At 44.1% G+C, this 18611-nt stretch overlaps 1 protein-coding gene across 4 annotated transcripts in view; it reads right to left on the bottom strand.

Annotated features, from left to right (window-relative positions):
- The window catches only part of htt (huntingtin), a 107224-nt gene that overhangs the window by 7416 nt on the left and 81197 nt on the right, over positions 1 to 18611 (bottom strand). For all 4 annotated transcript variants that reach the window (XM_089578819.1, XM_089578816.1, XM_089578817.1 and 1 more), the window contains 10 exons: positions 18092 to 18268; positions 17159 to 17250; positions 16162 to 16316; positions 14662 to 14730; positions 14517 to 14586; positions 12997 to 13269; positions 6411 to 6566; positions 5101 to 5285; positions 3556 to 3655; positions 650 to 789 (listed from right to left, as the gene is read on the bottom strand). In XM_089578819.1, coding sequence (XP_089434945.1) covers positions 650 to 789; positions 3556 to 3655; positions 5101 to 5285; positions 6411 to 6566; positions 12997 to 13269; positions 14517 to 14586; positions 14662 to 14730; positions 16162 to 16316; positions 17159 to 17250; positions 18092 to 18268 — 1417 coding nt within the window. The remainder of the gene's footprint in view (positions 1 to 649; positions 790 to 3555; positions 3656 to 5100; positions 5286 to 6410; positions 6567 to 12996; positions 13270 to 14516; positions 14587 to 14661; positions 14731 to 16161; positions 16317 to 17158; positions 17251 to 18091; positions 18269 to 18611) is intronic.

Raw genomic sequence — 18611 nt, 5'->3', positions numbered from 1 at the left:
TATTTTCGACGCAAACCTTTGGTTGGCGTTTTTCTTTTTTGGTACTAATAATAACCCTGCTACCCGACCAGAAGAGATTCCGCCAAACCTTAGACTTCATTCATTTCTGCCACCACTACGCGACAATATATCCACTCATACACTTACTCGTAGTATGCAACAGATGGTGCATGCTGTGCATTAAGTACACACACAAGCTACGATTTCATGCATCCTTCCCATCAGAAAGAGCATTTCAGGTGCTTACGGAATAGGTTTGGTTTGGTTTATGGGGTTTAACGTCCCAAAGCGACTCATGCTATGAGGGACGCCGTAGTGGAAGACTCCGGAAATTTCGACCACCTGGGGTTCTTTAACATGCACTGACATCGCACGGTACACGGGCCTCTAGAATTTCTCCTCCAAAGAAATTCTAGCCGCCGCGGCCGGGATCGAACCCGCGTCTTTCGGGTCAGCAGCCGAGCACCATAACCGCTGAGCCACCGCGGCGGCAGTGCTTACGGAATAGAAGTACAGCGTCATCCTATAAGATTTGATAAAGATATCTCAAGTGATTTTTCTTATAGCTTGGAGATAACACAAGCACTTTTGCTTGAAGCTTTCATAGCACCACTAATATATGTCTCACAAAAATGCTGGTTCTTCTTACCGCTCAATGCAAACTTTGATTATGAGCTCGTTGTCTTGACTCTCAATGACACCTGCTAAAAGTAGCCGCTCCAGCCCATGAAGAATGCACAAGTAGAGTGAAAGAGGAAGGTTGTCTCCATTGCAGAGGTTCAAGCTAACCTAAAAATGAACATAAAAGCATTATCATTGAAGATGTTCAAATTGTAAAGCTGCCGTTTCATTCCTCCTTGAAAATGAAGTACAAATTTGGCAGTTGATTCAGTGTTTCATTTATTTTTATAACTACTTGACACTTGAGTCAAGTAAATTCAGTCACAGTTGAAACTTCATGTCTTGTGTACTGTTAGAAAACATTGAGAAATCTGCAGGAAAAATGCTAAAGGTTGCTAAACTTTAATCGCTGTAAATCAGACAGTAATAATGACAATAATAGTAGCAGCTTTATTAGAGTGGCACTGTTTTAAAAAACAGAAAAATCGCAGTCACTAAGCATCGACTGGAATGACAAAGTAAACAATTTGCAACAATGCAATGAACATTAATACACTTAGGGATGTACAGACAGAATAATATGGACCACGCTTCGGCAGTCAAAACCTTCTGACGTGTTACCCAAAGAAAATTAATGGGTGTCTGATACATATGCAAGTTTGGTTTATGGTTTGGCTTATATGGTTTAACGCCCCAAAGCGACTAAGGCTATGAGAGATTCCATAGTGGAGGGCTCCGGAAATTTCGACCACCTAGGGTTCTTTAACGTGCACTGACATCGCACAGTACACGGGCCTTGAAGTTCTCCTCCAAAGAAATTCAGCCGCCGCGGCCGGGATCGAACCCGCGTCTTTCGGGCCAGCAGCCGAGCACCATAGCCACTGAGCCACCGCGGCGGCCATATGCAAGTAAACGCTGCTTGTGAGCTTGTGTATAAATGCAGCAAACCTGTCCATTTCTGTCCCGTAATGCGAGGCAAGAGTTGGAACGTCAAAGTGCAGTCCATATTATTCTGTCCAAAAATGTACCTTTATTGCCTAAGTGGATATTCGATGCACAAGCAAGAAATTGTGGCATGTAGGCTGTTGTGCAAAAATCCAATGACAGGTAAATCCTTTAGTGCCCAGTGTCGCGAATTTTCAACACACCAAATGTATGCAGCATACCTGCAAAGCTGCCATATCAAAATTCGGGAGATACTAGGGGGGTGGGGGGCGATATTGCACGCGTCCAGGAATTGCACTTGGCTACTTTAACCCTTTCACTGTTGGGTTTTTATGGCAGCGACGTACCCTCAGTGTCAAGTTTTTATACAATATCAGGGATCGAACACTAAAGTGGCAGCTTGTTGGTTGGTTGGTTTATGGGGTTTAACGTCCCAATGCGACTCAGGCTATGAGGGACGCCGTAGTGGAGGGCTCCGGAAATTTCGACCACCTGGGGTTCTTTAACGTGCAGTGACATCGCACAGCACACGGGCCTCTAGAATTTCTCCTCCAAAGAAATTCAACCGCTTGCAAACGAAAGATAAAAGAGAGATAGAAGAGCGCTATTACCTCACTTGAGCGAGGCTATGGAAAGGCATCCATGCACACTCCTTAGACTAGATGTGACATAGTGGACACAGTGGGAATGAACAAAAAAAAAAAGCTTCTAGACGGTCACAACAGATGGTAGAACCACACTTGTGAATGTTTGAATGCAGACCGGAAGTTGACTGGAATGCAGATAGAATTGGAAGCGCTCACAGACATGTCCACTCCTTTCAAGAGTTGCAAGCTTTTTGCTAACAAATATTATTTTAAATAGAAGAATTGTTTTTTTTTTTTTGTGACAAATGTGGCACTCCTCTGCACCCAAAAGCCCCATATAGTTTATCTTGGCTTGTTTGTTAGCAAGAACACTTTATGTTACCAGTAATTAACACACCAATGGTAGTGAAAAAGACAAATAATAAAGAGAACAAGCCAAAGCAACGTACAGGCGAGCAACACATATACATTTGCCTCCGTATGCAAATGGGTCCAGACTTTTTCGTCAAGTCGCCTTCATGTTAGAACAACTTTATCTGCTTGTGATAAATGCAATTGCACTTTTTGCTTGCGACACAATGCCAACTCCTTCACACATGGAAGCTACTGTGAAAGCAGCAAACGATTCATAAGAACAAAGTCGCACATTGGAAGAAAAAAAGTGACCACGGCCAAAATCCAGAAGGAGCCAGAAGTCCTCCGATCCTATACCCGCATGACGATGGCAGCAATAGAACTGCCGCTATACCATTGCAGAAGCCATACATGACACTTCTTCGTGACGCTTCTGAATGGTTTCAAGTTAATTTCGAATCATGAAAATCTAGAAAAAAAAAAATCAAATTTCAGAAAACATCTTATCTGGTATAAATGAGGTCTTTTTAATCGCATCCCGAAAGCAGCCCAGAATCGACTTCAAAAAATATTTCTGTGACCATAGGTAGCACAAAACTGGCTGAAATCGCCGTGAAAAGCAGATTTTCAAGTTCGATAGCTCGGCTTTTGCACTGCCACTTGCGGCAAGATTGGTGTCACTGGAAAACTGGTTTCACCGCATATCTCCTCCAGTCAGAATCGCACGTCTACAAGGCCCCCACAGCCAAGGACGCTGAATGTTACAGTCCTGCACCACTTTGATGGACAAACTGCTTGTACGACTTCAGTGCGAGTTTTCTCAAAAGTGTTTTTTGACCTGACTGCTCTACTTGCAGGAAGCGCAGCACAACAATGGCTTCATGGATTTTCATGCGGTTTGCTGCATTGTGTTCCTTTACGCAGTGACGTTCCTTCATATTTTTTAATTAATTTCTCAAAGCAAAAGATTCAATTCTGAAAAGATCCGTTACAAAATATAACCCTTGGCCTTACTTTATGCAATAATAAAATAATGAAGGCTAACTACCTGGACAATTTTTGGTGTAAGATCTTGTTTGTTTGAGTAGTTCTCAGCCAGGAAAAATGCCAGGGCCCACAATGCCAGCATGTTTGGTTCACTGTCCTTGCTGCAAAAGACAAAAACAGGACAAAGAGGCATTCCCACATTGCAGTAATGCTCGCAACCAAGTTTGCAACCTGAGAAGGCTGTGTTAATACCAACATGTATTTTTTGCTACACAGTGATTGATTGCTCCCTTGCTTTCCTGCATGACTGCGACGAAGACACAACAAAGTGACAAGTGGCAAAGAATGTGCCCCACCGCTAATGCCCATTTTGCTCAGGAAGGAACACGGGTTGCGATATGAACACCTAGTGTATCCTGTTGCCACAAGCCTGGGCACACAGTAAAATCACTACAGAGAAGATTCTTCTTTGATACCACAAGAAAAACTTTGAAATCAAAGCTTCAGCAAGTTGACAAGAACCTGTAATGCAAATACACTTGTCCCAGATTATTATAATGTTATATATTACATATAATTACCGCATTATGTGCAACAGTATGCAACAGTATCAGTTTGTACGCCACACTAGTTCAATGGATACCCGTTGGACTTTGGCGCATTCTAGAAATTTTTTAATGCGACAGCATCAGGAGGGCCAAGAAGGCGAAAACTGCCCGACAATAGGGGCAACGTCTGTGTGAAGCCTCCGCCTGACAACCGACCATGGCAGGTTTAGGGGGATTTCCCTCCCGCCACCTGCCAACTGGCCATCTCCCCCTCTATACTTGTGGGAGAGAGGAAGGAGACGCCAGACAAAGAATGAACCAGAAAAAACGAAAACGTTTGAAAGAAAATGACTTGGACAACAGCAGGCATAGGTGCAACATCGACAGCCTCCCGAAAAACTATCTGTGCAAAAATAAGGTGTGCGGGAGCTATCCATCCTCGCATTGCCCGACAAGAGCAACCTGGGTCTCACAAGCCTCATTGGTGGCTGTGTTTGAAACATTTACAGAATTATAATAGGAATAGATTGGAGAGTGAATGAAGAATGCTATTGCATTTCCTTCATATCAATCCAATTGATTGCCCCTGGATTTTTATGCTGTCACTGCTTGATAAAAGTTACACAAAAGTCGCACAAAAGGAACCTGTTTGAAAGCATGAGCACAGCCACAGGAAGCAAAGCACCACACAAGCATACATCATGCTGAATTACTAACATACCGGTATCTTATCCACAAATTTCTGAAAATCAACTTTCTTTTCTATTAGCTACCTTTATTACTTAGAAAACACGAAACCAAGTTTTCACTGCCCATGAAAGTAACTCAAACAATAGCATCTCTGATGCGAGTGCAGATCAACAGAAAAGCGCTCCCAGGCTTTCCACCCCTCCCTGAGGTGAAGAAGTGGCGGAAACAGCTGCACCATTACAAACTTCCATGCTTGCACCAACTCACAGAGAACCGGATGAGGCCTCTTTAAAAGCATAACTAGCTACACTGTGCACTGCGTTGTACTATGCCAGGCATGTGGTGGCCACTGAGGCGAGGATACTCACAAAGATGAGTCGTCGAGGTGCTTGGTGAGGTGCTCGGTTGCAGAAGGCAGCAGTGGTGAGGTGGCGTCCCCCGGCTGGGCCAGCATGTACAGCAGCCCATGCAGGGAGAGCAGCTGGGTGGAGGGCATTGGGCAGCGGAGGCCCAAGTCCACAAATTTGCGGATTTTCTCCTGCATGTCCGAGTCCTGTCAGCCAGTGGATCACAGCAATAAAGAGGGTCGTTAGAGGTGCTAGTTGTACGCTACCTCATTCGCATCTTTCTCCAGGTCTCAGTGGTAGCCTGAAGCACTTAACAGTTTTCACCAAACTCTGCCTTCAGTCTCCATGCTGATAACCTCTTAAATGGGCGTCACACAACTACATAAGATTGTCTGTTCATTATATATCTTCAGACTCCCATCCAAGTCCTGAATTTTTGTCATGAGACCAGAATGGTTGTTTCACAACTGCAATAAATTCAGTGAAGATGTTATTTACACTGTTAAGCATCGATAACCAGTGACGCTTAATAACAATTCATAGCTTCCGCAGTAGAGTGGCTGCATAGAGTCCCCGCATGCAATTTCGTCGCACCTGCATACTTGCTTTAATCATAATCTGCATCCATAGACATTCATAGCAAAGATTTAGTGCCATAAGCCTAATGTCCATTGTCGGAATCATGTCAGCTTTGTGCACACCGAGTGCTCGTATAAATGAAGCTGTTATAAATTGGTTCAACCACGCCTAGCAGTTGCCACAAGGGCAGGGCAATCAATGTTTGGCCCGCATCCAAGGCAAGGGCAACTGATACATAGTTTTATAATTAAAACCAAGGGTCACACACAAACTTTCCAAGAGAGTTGAGGAAAAAATAACAAGCTGCATGTGGGAAACCAATAAAAACTGCAACCTCACAGTACTATGTCAGGTGCCCTGCCAAGCTGATCACTGTATGTGATGCCACCCTCTTCATTTTCAGGGGTATTTTATGCATACAGTAATGTAGTTTGGCCTTGAAAGTGCTTACCAACACCGCTCCTAACAGCAACAGCAGGTGGCATACAGCATTCAGCCCAAGTTACAGCCATCATGTGGGCTGATGTTCATACTGTGACATGTATTTTTCATTCATTCACTAACCAGGACCCAAGTTTCTCAGATCCTTGCCATTCATCACAGCACTTACCATCTCTGCTTCCTGGCTTCTGCCACTGAACAGACCTAAACCATCATGCAGCACTACTCTCTTATAATGATTTGCTCAACCAGTGTTGATGACACTGTTTCGTTTCATGTCACAGCACTAGAAACGTAGATACAAGTCTTACCAGGCTGACAACTGCTGCCGCCTTGGCTATGCCTAAGATCAGGTACTGGGCCAAGATTTCATCTTCACTTGGGTGATGGCGGTACATGTCCATGAACAGGCTCAGCATCCAGTCGAACTGTGAGCTTTCCATGAAAATGTCCGACAGCATCACCACCTGCAGGCAGTTGCCAAAAAGAACTAAGCTTAGCTTGATCTGAACAAGATGCCAAAAAAGTTGCTGAACTGCATACAGAAACAATGTACGAAATTAGCAACCCTTTACACGCAAAAGTGCAGTCAATACAAAAGCTTTTATTAAATTTCACTGACAGTCACAGCAATTACTACAGCAGAGACTGGTGCTCAAACATTTGAGCCCTGTTGGGGCTGAGCAATCCCAATAAGGTTCATATGTTTTAGCACCAGTGTCTGCTGTAGTAACTGCAATAATTATCAACACTTCAGCCCTGTTAGGGCTGAGCACTTCAACAATAACAAAAATAAAAAAAAAAAACTCCCAGACTTTTTGCTGTCCTGCGGGGCAAAGTAAAAGTAACAGTGATAGCTGCACTAGTCCTCCCATGAGAGCACAGACTACTGCTTTTGAAATGAAGTAAGCTTTAGTCAGATTCTAATGTTTCCGCATTACTTTGCTTTCTCCAAACCACTCGCAACACCTAACATAGGCAATGGGAGTGACAGTGGTCGACTGTTGCAGTCAACCAATGTCCCTCCCATTGCTCACAAGGTCATGCCTGTTAGCTCTCTGCTTACCTTCAAGCTCCCTATTAACCTCATTATTTCTCATTTACATCTATGACTAAGGTTTTTGCATTCGCTACTTTAATATTCGAGTAACTTCATTTCAATGTGATGCAATAACCAGTGATGCATACTAACGCAATGCATCTCATCGTACATGCTGCCATTTAAGTACCAGGTGTACAATGTAACTTCAGCCAAGGTTTAAATATTACAGGTTTACTACAGAAAATGCAACTTGAAACCACGCTACAGAGCAAGCCAGACTATTTTTCATAATCTTTACAGTTAAGTAAGCCAAAACAACGCTTCAAATTTTAAATTTTGGGCAAAGCATCAGACTAGGAAGCAGTGGCAGATCTTAGAAGATGTCTAATTCAGCCCTCTTAACCAGTCGATTCTGGATACACCAAACCCGCATATACCGAATTACTGTATATATTGGACAGTCAAAGATTCAATTTAACAAACCTCACAGAAGTATAGCACTACTACTTGCGTTAGACTCTCCTTCATTAGAACATCTGATATAACAAACAGTGTGCCATGCTACGACCCCTGCAAGTGGCGCTTCTTGTAACGGTACTCCGCAATCATCCTTTGTAAGCTGGGTTGGCTGTGCATCCTCTGTTGGCAGCACTAACCATGCAAAGACTCTGAAACTTCATAATAACGGAACATGAGGTGTGGTGGGGGGTTTCCCTCGATTTGGCATACCCATTTCTCATGTGGTGCTGCTGCCATCCAATGAAGCTGGCATTCGCTAAATCACCTGCCATGCGGTGAAGCCCGCCTAGATAACCGAAGACTAGCAGTGGCTCTCACCTGTCCTACTCTGCTGCCAAAAGCATTCTGGAAACAAACTGCAGCTCAATTTTAGTGACAGATTATTCTGTTTCTAGTGTGCTGGTGAAGGGATGTGACCTCTTATAACAGGCAGTGGCTAGTAGTTGCAAAGGACCATTTATAGAGGATTTGATGCAAAGCGGGCTAGGCCTAGTGACACCCAGTGAGGGCCGTGCTTGTAGTATCATGGTGGGTGACACGCTGCCACAGGACGTGTGCTGCTAGTGTCGGTGCACCATATTCCTGCTTCCAAGTTACAGATAAGCTTACCCATGGCCATGCTTCGAAATATCGATATATCTGACTACCTTGCGATTCTCTTAGTTCGACATGTCTGGGATTGAATGTACAATCGAACCCAGTTATAACGATTGCAGTTATAACAAATGCTCGCTTATTACAAAACAGGAGGGTGCTACCATCAAAATATGCATTAGGGCAATGGGCCTCCATCTCAGATACAACGAATAATCGTGGCGGCGCAACTCGATTAGGACGAACGAAGAGGCACCGCAAACTCAGCCCCGTAGTCGAAAGACTTGCGCTTCCGTTAAGCACAGAGACGGAAGAGCGGCTCCGGGTGCCCGTGACACCCTGCCCCTGAAAGAACGTGGAGACCCAAAATTGCAATAAAAAAAGGCAAGACACTGCCGACAAAACGACACAGTTTTACCAAGTGCTGCCATCGGAAACGGATGCTTTGAAAGGCGACAACTCCACAGGTCAAAAACACGGCACGCTTTTACGTACATCCTACTGTGCATGAGGATGAACAGCAGCGAACGACGGTGGTCTTCTGTCATTGGCAAGACTCGCACGCTGCTATGCTTTGGAAGCTACGTTTTCGTACGCTACAGGCCGAACACAAAGGCCTGGAGGACACATGGTGCTTTGATTTTATGCGACAAGCATGCAGCTAGGCATAAGTTCTAATGGCGCGATGAGTATTGCGGACGATTTGCTCGCCTAGAGGCTTGCAGAGTTTGACCTCGACATAGTGAAAAAATATGAGTTCCAATTCGTGCTTGACAACTTTGCAATACACCTCGTGTTGCCTCACCTGGCTGCGGTGACTACGTTCTTCTTGCCGGCAAATGCCAAGTGCAAGACGAAGCCACCAGGCATGGACTTTACTTATGCGTTCAAGATGTCCTTTCATCGGCGTATCTGCAGTTCATGCTGATAGCCACTGACAAACCAGATGGCGATGTTCCAGTTCGGATATCTTTGTTCGTTGCTGTAGAAATGGTTAAGGCCATGTGGGTTGGACTGACTGACTGCGGAGTGCATCAGGAATTGATTCCGTAAAGCATGGTTTATGGACCAAGGAATGACTGAGAACACTGTTGAACATCTGCATAATTGATTAGGCGCATGTGAATTTGTAGCAACGCGTTGTTGATGCACAGGTGGCCGGATATGATTTCGCCCGAGATGACTTTGTTGGCGCGGATCATGACGTAGGCATCATGAAGTCATACAATGACGAAAGCCATTGTATGTAAAGTACGAGCGGTGCCCAACTGCCAAGAATCTGATGATGATGACAAGCAGGCCAACCTGCCACGAGTTGCCGTGAACACTTTAACTCTTTCGCTACCGCAGAAAAATGGACGATTTGGAGTGTACGGAAAGAAAAATTTTTTTCACAAGAACTAATGCACCCAGCACATATTGCAATGCATGAAATTGTAGCTTATTAGTTACACTTCTGAATGAAACAAACAGAACAGTTGTGTGTGCGGAAGTAAATGAACATTTATTGGTGAAATTTGCTAAAAACACAAAAAAAGTATATAGCAAAAACAAAAATTACCAGCTGCACTAAGCCAGAACTTGATTAGAGAAAAACTGGAATATACAAACTCTTGCACATGTTTATCGCTATCATTATTCACAGTTTCAGCTATGAGAAAAATTTACTGCACTTTCCATGGCCTGTCAAGTCAGGGGTCATGACTGTGGTGCCACTGTGAAGAGCAATCAGGGGTGAAGATGTGAAGCAGAGGTAGACTGACAGGTGCTTCACATAAGGTTTTATCTTTGTTCCTCCCTTGTTCTCTGATAGCCGAGCTTGCAGTTTCTTCTCTTTTTCATTCTTTTTGGTTGGTGTTGAATGGATTCTATGGGAGGATTGCGGGCGTGGACTTCATTTCCCTCATCATACCCGAAGATTTCTTGAATGAGCTGCTCCCTGCAAGCCAGCTGATAAAATTTGGCATTTTAGGCAAGCTCTAAAACATCAGAATCAATGAAATAAGTTTTGGCGATGTGGTTCGAAAGCCAGGACACTTTCCAAGTCTTGCCACTAGATGCTGCCGCCACTGAATCATCCGGGTCCGTTACGTGCAAAAAAACAAACAAAAAAGCGAAAAACCAATTTTGAGAAATGATTTTTGATGGCCAGAATAGATTATTCTGGTATTTCAGTAGAAATAAAGTCGCGGCAGGTCAACAATTTCAATGTATATGATGATTCCAATGAACATCAGCATCTCCAACAGATTCACGTCTTCCCATGAGCCGTCACACCGAACTTGCTGAAAATCTTAATCCATGCATACTTATTAGTGTTTCTGCACACGGTCTTCATCATTTCCGCCGTGAAGAGCATCAAAAAAAAGTCGAGAAGTTGAGCTAATCTCCGAGCGCCGCTCCGCAGCGATGTGCCGATATGGCCACCTAGCTGTCGTCTTGGTTGAAAAACGCGACGCGACCTTGAGCATTTGGCAAACTGCCTTCGCCATACGTTGTCAAGACCCTGAAGCACAAAAATAAACCACTCTCATCAATTACAAACCGTATGAACCGCAGAAAACCCACAGCGAACGAAAACAGAACTTACATGCAAGTACGCGCTGACATTCCAGGCTCCCGAGGCGAAGTCTCGCTGTCGAAACCGAAATCCAACGTTTGTACATTGTTGCCCGACTAATAACCGCTACTTTCGTTGCAAAAAACGAAACCGAAACCGGCCGACGTACTCGGTGTCAGCTTTCGTTTTCGAGGAGCGCGCAGCGACGCGGCCGCCATTTTCTCCGGCTGACGCCGCTGCGGCCGTTCAAAGTTTTATTTTTCACGGCGCCCCCTCATGTCAAAACACTGAAACCAAGGCTGCAATCGAAAGAGCAGTTGTTGAGCTCGCTAGCTAGATGGCGGAGCACGTACACGACTCTCCAAAATGAGCTTTTTTGCGCGGGCGATTTGAATCGATCATATGCGATCGATGGCCTAAGGCGCGGTAGCGAAAGAGTTAACCGCGATTAGTATATCCTTTTCTCAAGCGAATTTAATTGTTGGCATTTATGGCCTTGCTGAGAAAAAAGTGTGAATGCTCCTGAAAAGTTGGAAAACGCCGTGAAGTGGTCTCCTTTGAAGTAGCTGACATGCGCATAACGAACGTTTATAAGAAATAAATGACAGTTTCATTGGACTTTGTATTTATGGCTGTAAAATTTTAAGTCCACTTACTACGAACCTCAGATATAATGACCGGAATCAGCACGACCGTCAGGTTCGTTATAAGTGGGCTCGACAGTACTAGCTTTATTTTGTGTTACAAAGAAAGACCACACAACATTAAAAAAAAACCTACATCGCCAGCTGCTTGTGCACTGTGAGCTGCAACAAGCAGCTCAAGAGTGAATTCTGCTACAAGCCTGCAGGTCAAGTGACAAGGCAATGAAAGGGCAGCAAAGGGCAGTGACAGGGCAGTGAGAATGATGCAGGTGCTGATGGCAAAACTGATGTCACTGAGCTGTTTGTGAACAGTGCAAAATGCAGCACACGGTGGTTCACAATAATGACAAGCAGATGATGATGACTTCGCATTAGTAGCACAAGGGCGGCTTTGGCCAAAGAGTGCCATGGCACGAGGTCAGACACCCATTTTCCGAGCATTTCACCCCAAAGAAGCTAAGCACCAGGCCAGGGGAAAGCTTGTACTCATTGTACAAGCTTTTACTCTGGGTGGGTACCCGGAGGTTCTAGAGATCGAACCCTATACTCTCGCTTATGAGGCGGATGCACAAACAAACAGGCCACCGCTGCAGTTGGTAACAAGCAGAGTGAGGGATATCTTCTATCAACACACCAGAAATTTTACAGTGCCTTGGCAATAGTTAACACAGGTACTGGTGGTGCAACTCACTGGTGAGTTTGCCGACACGGCGGTTACGAGGAGAGGGTGGCTTTTTGGGCTTGTTGGTACATAGTTCCAATACACTGTAGCGCAGCAAAGATGAGGACACAAGAGACGAGAGACGGACACCACGAGCGCACGCGGTGTTCATCTCTCGTCTCTTGTGTCCTCATCTTTGCTGCGCTACAGTGTATTGGAACTATGTACCAACAAACCCAAAAAGCCACGCTACTGAACTATATTTCTAGTACAATGGGCCCGCTTTTTAATGTTCGTCAGAATCCCTGTGCTACAGTTTCACTCATAGCGCTTGCGACATGTCGTGCATGCACAATGTCGTTCTGCATTCGCAACTGCGCTCATGGTGTTCATCTCTCGTCTCTTGTGTCCTCGTCTTTGCTGCACTACAGTGTAGAGGAGAGGGTGGCTGCGCTACAAGCATCCCAAGGATGTGGCAGCACAGAGCTCCTGCTCTGCCCCATGTGGCAAAAAGATTCTTAACTCTACTGGAAAAATCTGAACACAGCACATTGCTCCTGTTGCTTATTGTCATAGTATACACTTATTTACAAACAGGAGGTCCCGATACAGTCACCGACTCTGGGACCTCCTTCTGTATGTTGATTTTTTGTAACCACATACGAATAGGTAGTAGCGCCACTTCTTCTGCCCATTTAAAACAAAATTACTCACAGAACCACCGGTTATGCATTTCTTTCTACTATCATAGGGCAAGACAAATCAGAATAGCGTCGATAAGATTTTAGTCACTTCCGACAGTAAACTGACCATTAAAACTTCGACTAAAAAGAAATCATTCAATTGTGATGGCAGAGGCAAGTGTCAGGACTCTCACTGATCGGATGGTCTCAGTGAGGAGTGGCTGGCCAATGGCGTCAGGCGGTCCCAGCCACTGGGTGTACAGGTCAAGCAGGAAGTGCAGGCATGAACGCAGGTCAAGCCCTGCAGCTGCCAGGCTGGCCTCACGCCGCAAACAGCCCACGCTGCCTCCAGGTGGCGAGTACTGGCTTGATGAAGATGACGACGATGAGGACAGTGGAGATGACGTGCTTGTCAGGTCAGCCCCTTCTGCCAGGCCCACAGCCACGCACATGTACTCCACTGAGACCTGCCCACGGCACAATTATTTTCACTGAGTTAGCAGCATAGTCTCACGCAGCGAAGGAGCCGCTGTCTGTGTGGGTGTTTGAAGCTTCCACCCCAGCACCCCTAGAGTGATGTTAGCACCCGCAAAATAACCAATAACCGGAAGCTGTACAGAGATGACATAGGCACGTGTCAGGTTGCTGACAAGTAAAAAAAAAAAAATTCCACAGACGAGATCACTGTTGAATTTTGGGCTGAGCACAGTGCTAGTGATAGCCAATAATTTGAGTGTTTATACAAGAAGACGCAAGGCTTTGAACGTTCTCAAGCAAAACACGCAAATGGAACATGTGTCATAAAAAAAGCATTTGGCATTAGTCCCAAAAAACATTTCACAGCATTTGTACATAAGTGAGGGCACTCACAGAGCTCATTTATACATTAACCGTACTTCGAGGTCCTGCTGCACAGTTTTTCTGATACTGAAGAACAAATTCCCCGTAAAAGCCTGCATATAATATGAGTTTTTTTTTTTTTTTTTTTCGAGAATTTAGCATGTCAGATTTTCAGCTGATATTATATGCGGATCCACGCAATCTTCAGCCAAAATCCACAGTTCCAGTTTTGTTATTATTCAGCATTACCACCATTAGGCTTCCAGCGAGGAAAGGAGCTAGCTAGCAGTGGCATCAGTTGACTGTATCGATTTTGACACCATTTCTCCATGCTGACCTGACAACGCCCCCATAATTGAAAGCAGGATGATTGCACATCACTGAAGTTGGGACTGTGAAAGCAGTACTCGGCCGCTTTTAAAAGGAAAGGAATCGCAGCTGCCTAAAGCAACACACTGCTACATGGACTGGATGACGTGGGGAGACCTCACACTTATTGCTACCACACAGCTGAAAGGGGCCTCTTCTGCCACGCTCTGCAGTTGGATTGCGGAACCTCAGGCCAGCGTTCCCAAGGAGCTTATCGGTAGTGCTTTCAAAGAATGCAGGATATCAAACGTGCTCGACGATCCTAAAGACGCGTTTCTATCGAAAGACATCTCGGACAAGGAGTACACCCAACGACAATGATCACTGAAGCAAAAAATGCAGTGAAAATAAATACTTTCGGTGAGCTTTCCTCACTTGAATTATACGCAAATGAAAACTTCCTTTTTCAATTTTTGATATCAAAGCAAGCAAATTAAGCAAAAAAACTTCAGCAAGCAAAGTTAAAAGGAAACACTTTTAAATATGACCACAGATGTAGATATACCTGTCCAAGTGAGTATTCAGTATGGCGACACATCTTCTCAATGTTGGAACGTCCCCAGGACATGCTGCCGCTGCAACCGAAAGAAAGAACGAATTACCATAAACAATTTCTAAGCTGGAAATTTGGAAGCAACAATTTTTCATACTTCAGCTTGAGCATCTTCAAGAGAGCTTCATGAACTGGGGTTCGAACAGCCTGCAGTCGTTTTCCACACCTGAAAGAATAATGGTAAGAAGAAACTCTCTGCAAATGCAAAGATAAAACTAAAAAAAAAAAAATCAACAACAACAACAACAACAATAATAATGATTAACGCAATTCTGGTGATTAAAATACAAATCAGCAACAGTACTGTACTGAGCAAAAACTGTGGTTTGTACTTTCATTTACAGTGGGTTCCTGCCGCTATATAAAATTTGAAATAAGTTACTTTAACGCATTTATACTGGAGGTGGTACTATGAGGTTAGCAGCATTAGTAACTTGAAATACAAAAATCTCTTATAATTTCCAACTTCACTGTCGTGCACCTATGATCACTTCCAGAGATAAACATATGGTGGGGTCATGCAATGACTAAATGAAATTTCGATATAGTACTACAGTCAAGGCTGATACAAATGTGCGAAATTCCTTGGATAGAGTGCGCTGTGTTCAATGTGCACAATTTCAGGTGTTCCAAACGCTCTCCTGTGCCACTACGGATGATACGAACGTGCGAGCCGCGACTGCACCGTCGAGCACTATGTGCTGCCTGCATAGTTGCCGATGTTGCAATCGCCAGTCGCGCGGTACACATCACGAGCCGTCAGCAGTGGCCACATGACCATAAATAAATTCCATCAGCTGTGAACAGATCTGGTGAACGCATTCGCAGTGCTTCTGCCTACGAATTTTGTTCGTTTTAAATGATGCGGATTTAGAATTATATGAATATTTTTTGTGACCCCGTGAGATTTGTATCAAGATTTTACTGTGTCTGCTGCATACAGGTCGCGCACAAGGCAATGTGCAATAACTGATCTCCACAAATGCAAATGCAATGTACAGAATGCAAATGCACCCTGGCAAGTTCACGGTAATGTTTAGAAACATGCCAGTGATTTCTGGACTGCTAACATTGCATTGCACAGAATGCACAAGCAGGAATTGCTCAAGAGCTACTACTAACAGGAACAAATATTCCCATGCCCGAACCTACACTCAATATACAGAACTGAATGCTTGCAAGCATTAATCATGCGAACCAAAGTGCCTTCGAACATTCTAAGCTAGAGAGCTAAAGAGGACTAAATGATGCCTTTAAACAAAAGTTTAGAGGTGTCAAATGATGCCTCTAAACTTTTGTCTGTTTGTCTGTTTTGTCTTTTGTTTGTTAGAGGCATCATTTGACTCTGCTATTTGCTCTACACTGCAATACCTTTACTGGCTGGATAGAAATGGCCTGTCCTCCCAGCACAATGGGTTTACCCAACACAGCTTTTTTCAACTGCAACCAAGGCTAAATGCGTGCGCACTTTCACACGTGCGTTTGCGAAATAGCCACTGCCCTCAGTGGAACTACTGATAAATGCCGAACCTCAAGCCTGCTCATTCTAGCTGCAACCTAAAAGAAGCATGAAAGGCAACGGCAGTGACAAGCTGACCGAGTGTGGACAAAGGCGAAGGGCTTGTCTCGTGGCTGGTGCAGCAAGGTGCTGCTGTGGGGGTTGCCTGGCTGGGGCAACTGCAGTGACTGCAGCAGCAGGCTGGTGATGCAGCGCACTGCTAGGCACTGCACAGCCACTCGTTCCTGCTCATCCTGCAAAGGATTGCAATGGCAAAGGCTCAGAGTTTATTCCGAAGGCCAGGGTCGCCCTGCACTTACACAATTTGAAAGCCCTGCTGAACTCACTCAGTGGAACATCTCTGTGGCATCGGAACTGTTTCATGCATCAAGTTTTCGCTCTGCAGGTTGCCGCTTTAAGTCCACCATTTTGAGCATGCTTCTAGTGCAACCTCGATAGCTTTAGGAACAGACTGATTTTGAGTTTTTCTGCAAGGTTTACTTCGGCTCTTAAACAAAATTTTTGCCTCAAAATTTGTAAAGCACTGCTGCAGTGCAACATGCACTTAGAAGTTCCACTTTAGTGAATTTTAAGCTTTATCCATGCTCACTTTAAAAAGTCAAGGGCACAACGCCTCAAGCTTACCCGCATTCTTTGCTGAAATATGCAAGCAAAAATGTGAGTGCAATAGCAAAAGAACAGCTCAAACACACTGCTTTCAGTTTGTGAGACACACACAAGGTACTTTCAGTACGAAGCAATACTAATAAACCAAGTGATCTGATGATGCTTCAATTCCCTCTCAGCTAAAAAATTCTGAAATTAAAAATAGAAATTATGAAACACTCAGCATTAGTACAACCATATTTTAAGCTTGGTCCTAATGGCTATTTTGTTTTGTTCTCGTAAACTATGCAAGTTTTTCAAAATATAAGTGAGGTTCTAGCTCAGTGCATTACTAACAAATTACTGTAAATCCCAAAAACTATATGTGTACAATAAGTTCAAAAAATAAGGTCTCAAAACAGAATTTACAAAAAAAAACAACAACTGGATTTTGCCAATTTTAAACAAAGACAAGACAAAAGTGCACTACCTCAGCTGTTTCCTGTTCACCAGACGGAGATGTGTTCAGAACACCCAGAAGTGCCATCCATGTTTCTTCAAACTGCTGTCGTGAAATCCAACCTGCAAACATGAAAAGCTATGTGCACCATCTACTAACCACAGCACAGAAAACCAAACAAACAATTACAAGTGTTATCAGGATAAACTGAAGTGCCAGCAGGCAGAAATGAACAAAATCAATGCATGAAAATGAATGCTCCTGCCCCACATCTATTAGGGGGGCAGTGGCTCCCCTAATAGATACAGGGGAGCCAATAATGTTGACTGATTTTCATGACATTGAGGTTAACCTGGCTAAACAAAATGGTTTCACTCACAAAAAGTAGTCATGCAGTAAACAACATACAAACCTACATTATAATACATTTCTGTAACCATCTGTGCACCAAGAAAGAAGAATGGCTCGGGAGATCAGCAACAGATCAGTATGCACTTGTTCTAAGCACAAAACGTGCTAGACACCAGACTCAACCAATTCACTCCAAGATATAAATTTAACTATTCTCAGAAAACATACACAATAAATGTTGTCGTTTTTTTAACGGAATTAAAGAGCATATTTTAAAATTAGTGACTACAGAAGTTCTCATAAGATGATAAACATAAACAAGTACAAGATGCCACAACGTCACTTGCTAAGGTGCCTCTGATTGCAACCTTGCAACCTGATTTTGCTTTGTAAAAAATTGGTCAGCAAGCAACTGTACCAAACAAGTTGTCTTTCAACTCTATGACCATTGCGAAGTGACCAAAACTGGTTACACATGACCTTCATGACTAAACGGTGTGAACGTGCCTTTTTAAGCCAACCCTTATCTCCTAGAGCTTGTGTGCTCTGCATAACAAAAGCCATTCTGGGTTTCACAAGGAGCTTTCATGCCAGTGTGCAGGCTGAACGTACCCAGCAGGTTAACACGATAGATGTACTCTTGCAGCAGGTCTCGGTCCAGCAGGAAGTCAGCTGGGGGTGGTGGGACAAGTGTGTGCCACTCGCCACTTACGTGGGGAACCCAGTTCAGCTGCCACATAATTGGTGGGGTGCGTACAAAGCTGTTCACCAGTGGCAGGCGGGCCACACCTGAGAGTCATGAAAGAATGGGACAGACAAAAAAATCCTTTCTGTGTTTCCTGCAATGTTCTGTTTCCGATTCTCGCAAATGCTGCAAATAGTATGCTTTAGCACTATTGTGCAGAAATATGCATGTATGCTAGTGCTAAACCAGAATCGCATGTTGCGGACAAAGTTGTCATGCAATGATCTGTAGCATTTCTGAGATCAACTGCAGATGCCAAGCTGATGGGCTGTAAATGGGTCATTTCTGCTTATGCATTGCTCATTCGGTGAACCATGTTTTGCTGCAGTTAACTGGCAAAGGCCTGCTAAACAAGACTGCTTGTATAATGCACCCTAGCGCAACATA

The sequence above is a fragment of the Amblyomma mixtum genome, chromosome 3 (genome assembly GCF_055824585.1).
Source record: "Amblyomma mixtum isolate Tamu chromosome 3, ASM5582458v1, whole genome shotgun sequence".
Classification (NCBI taxonomy): Eukaryota; Metazoa; Arthropoda; class Arachnida; order Ixodida; family Ixodidae; genus Amblyomma; species Amblyomma mixtum.
The sequence above is the reverse complement of the archived record's forward strand: the minus strand, read 5'-3'. Positions and strand labels throughout refer to the sequence as shown.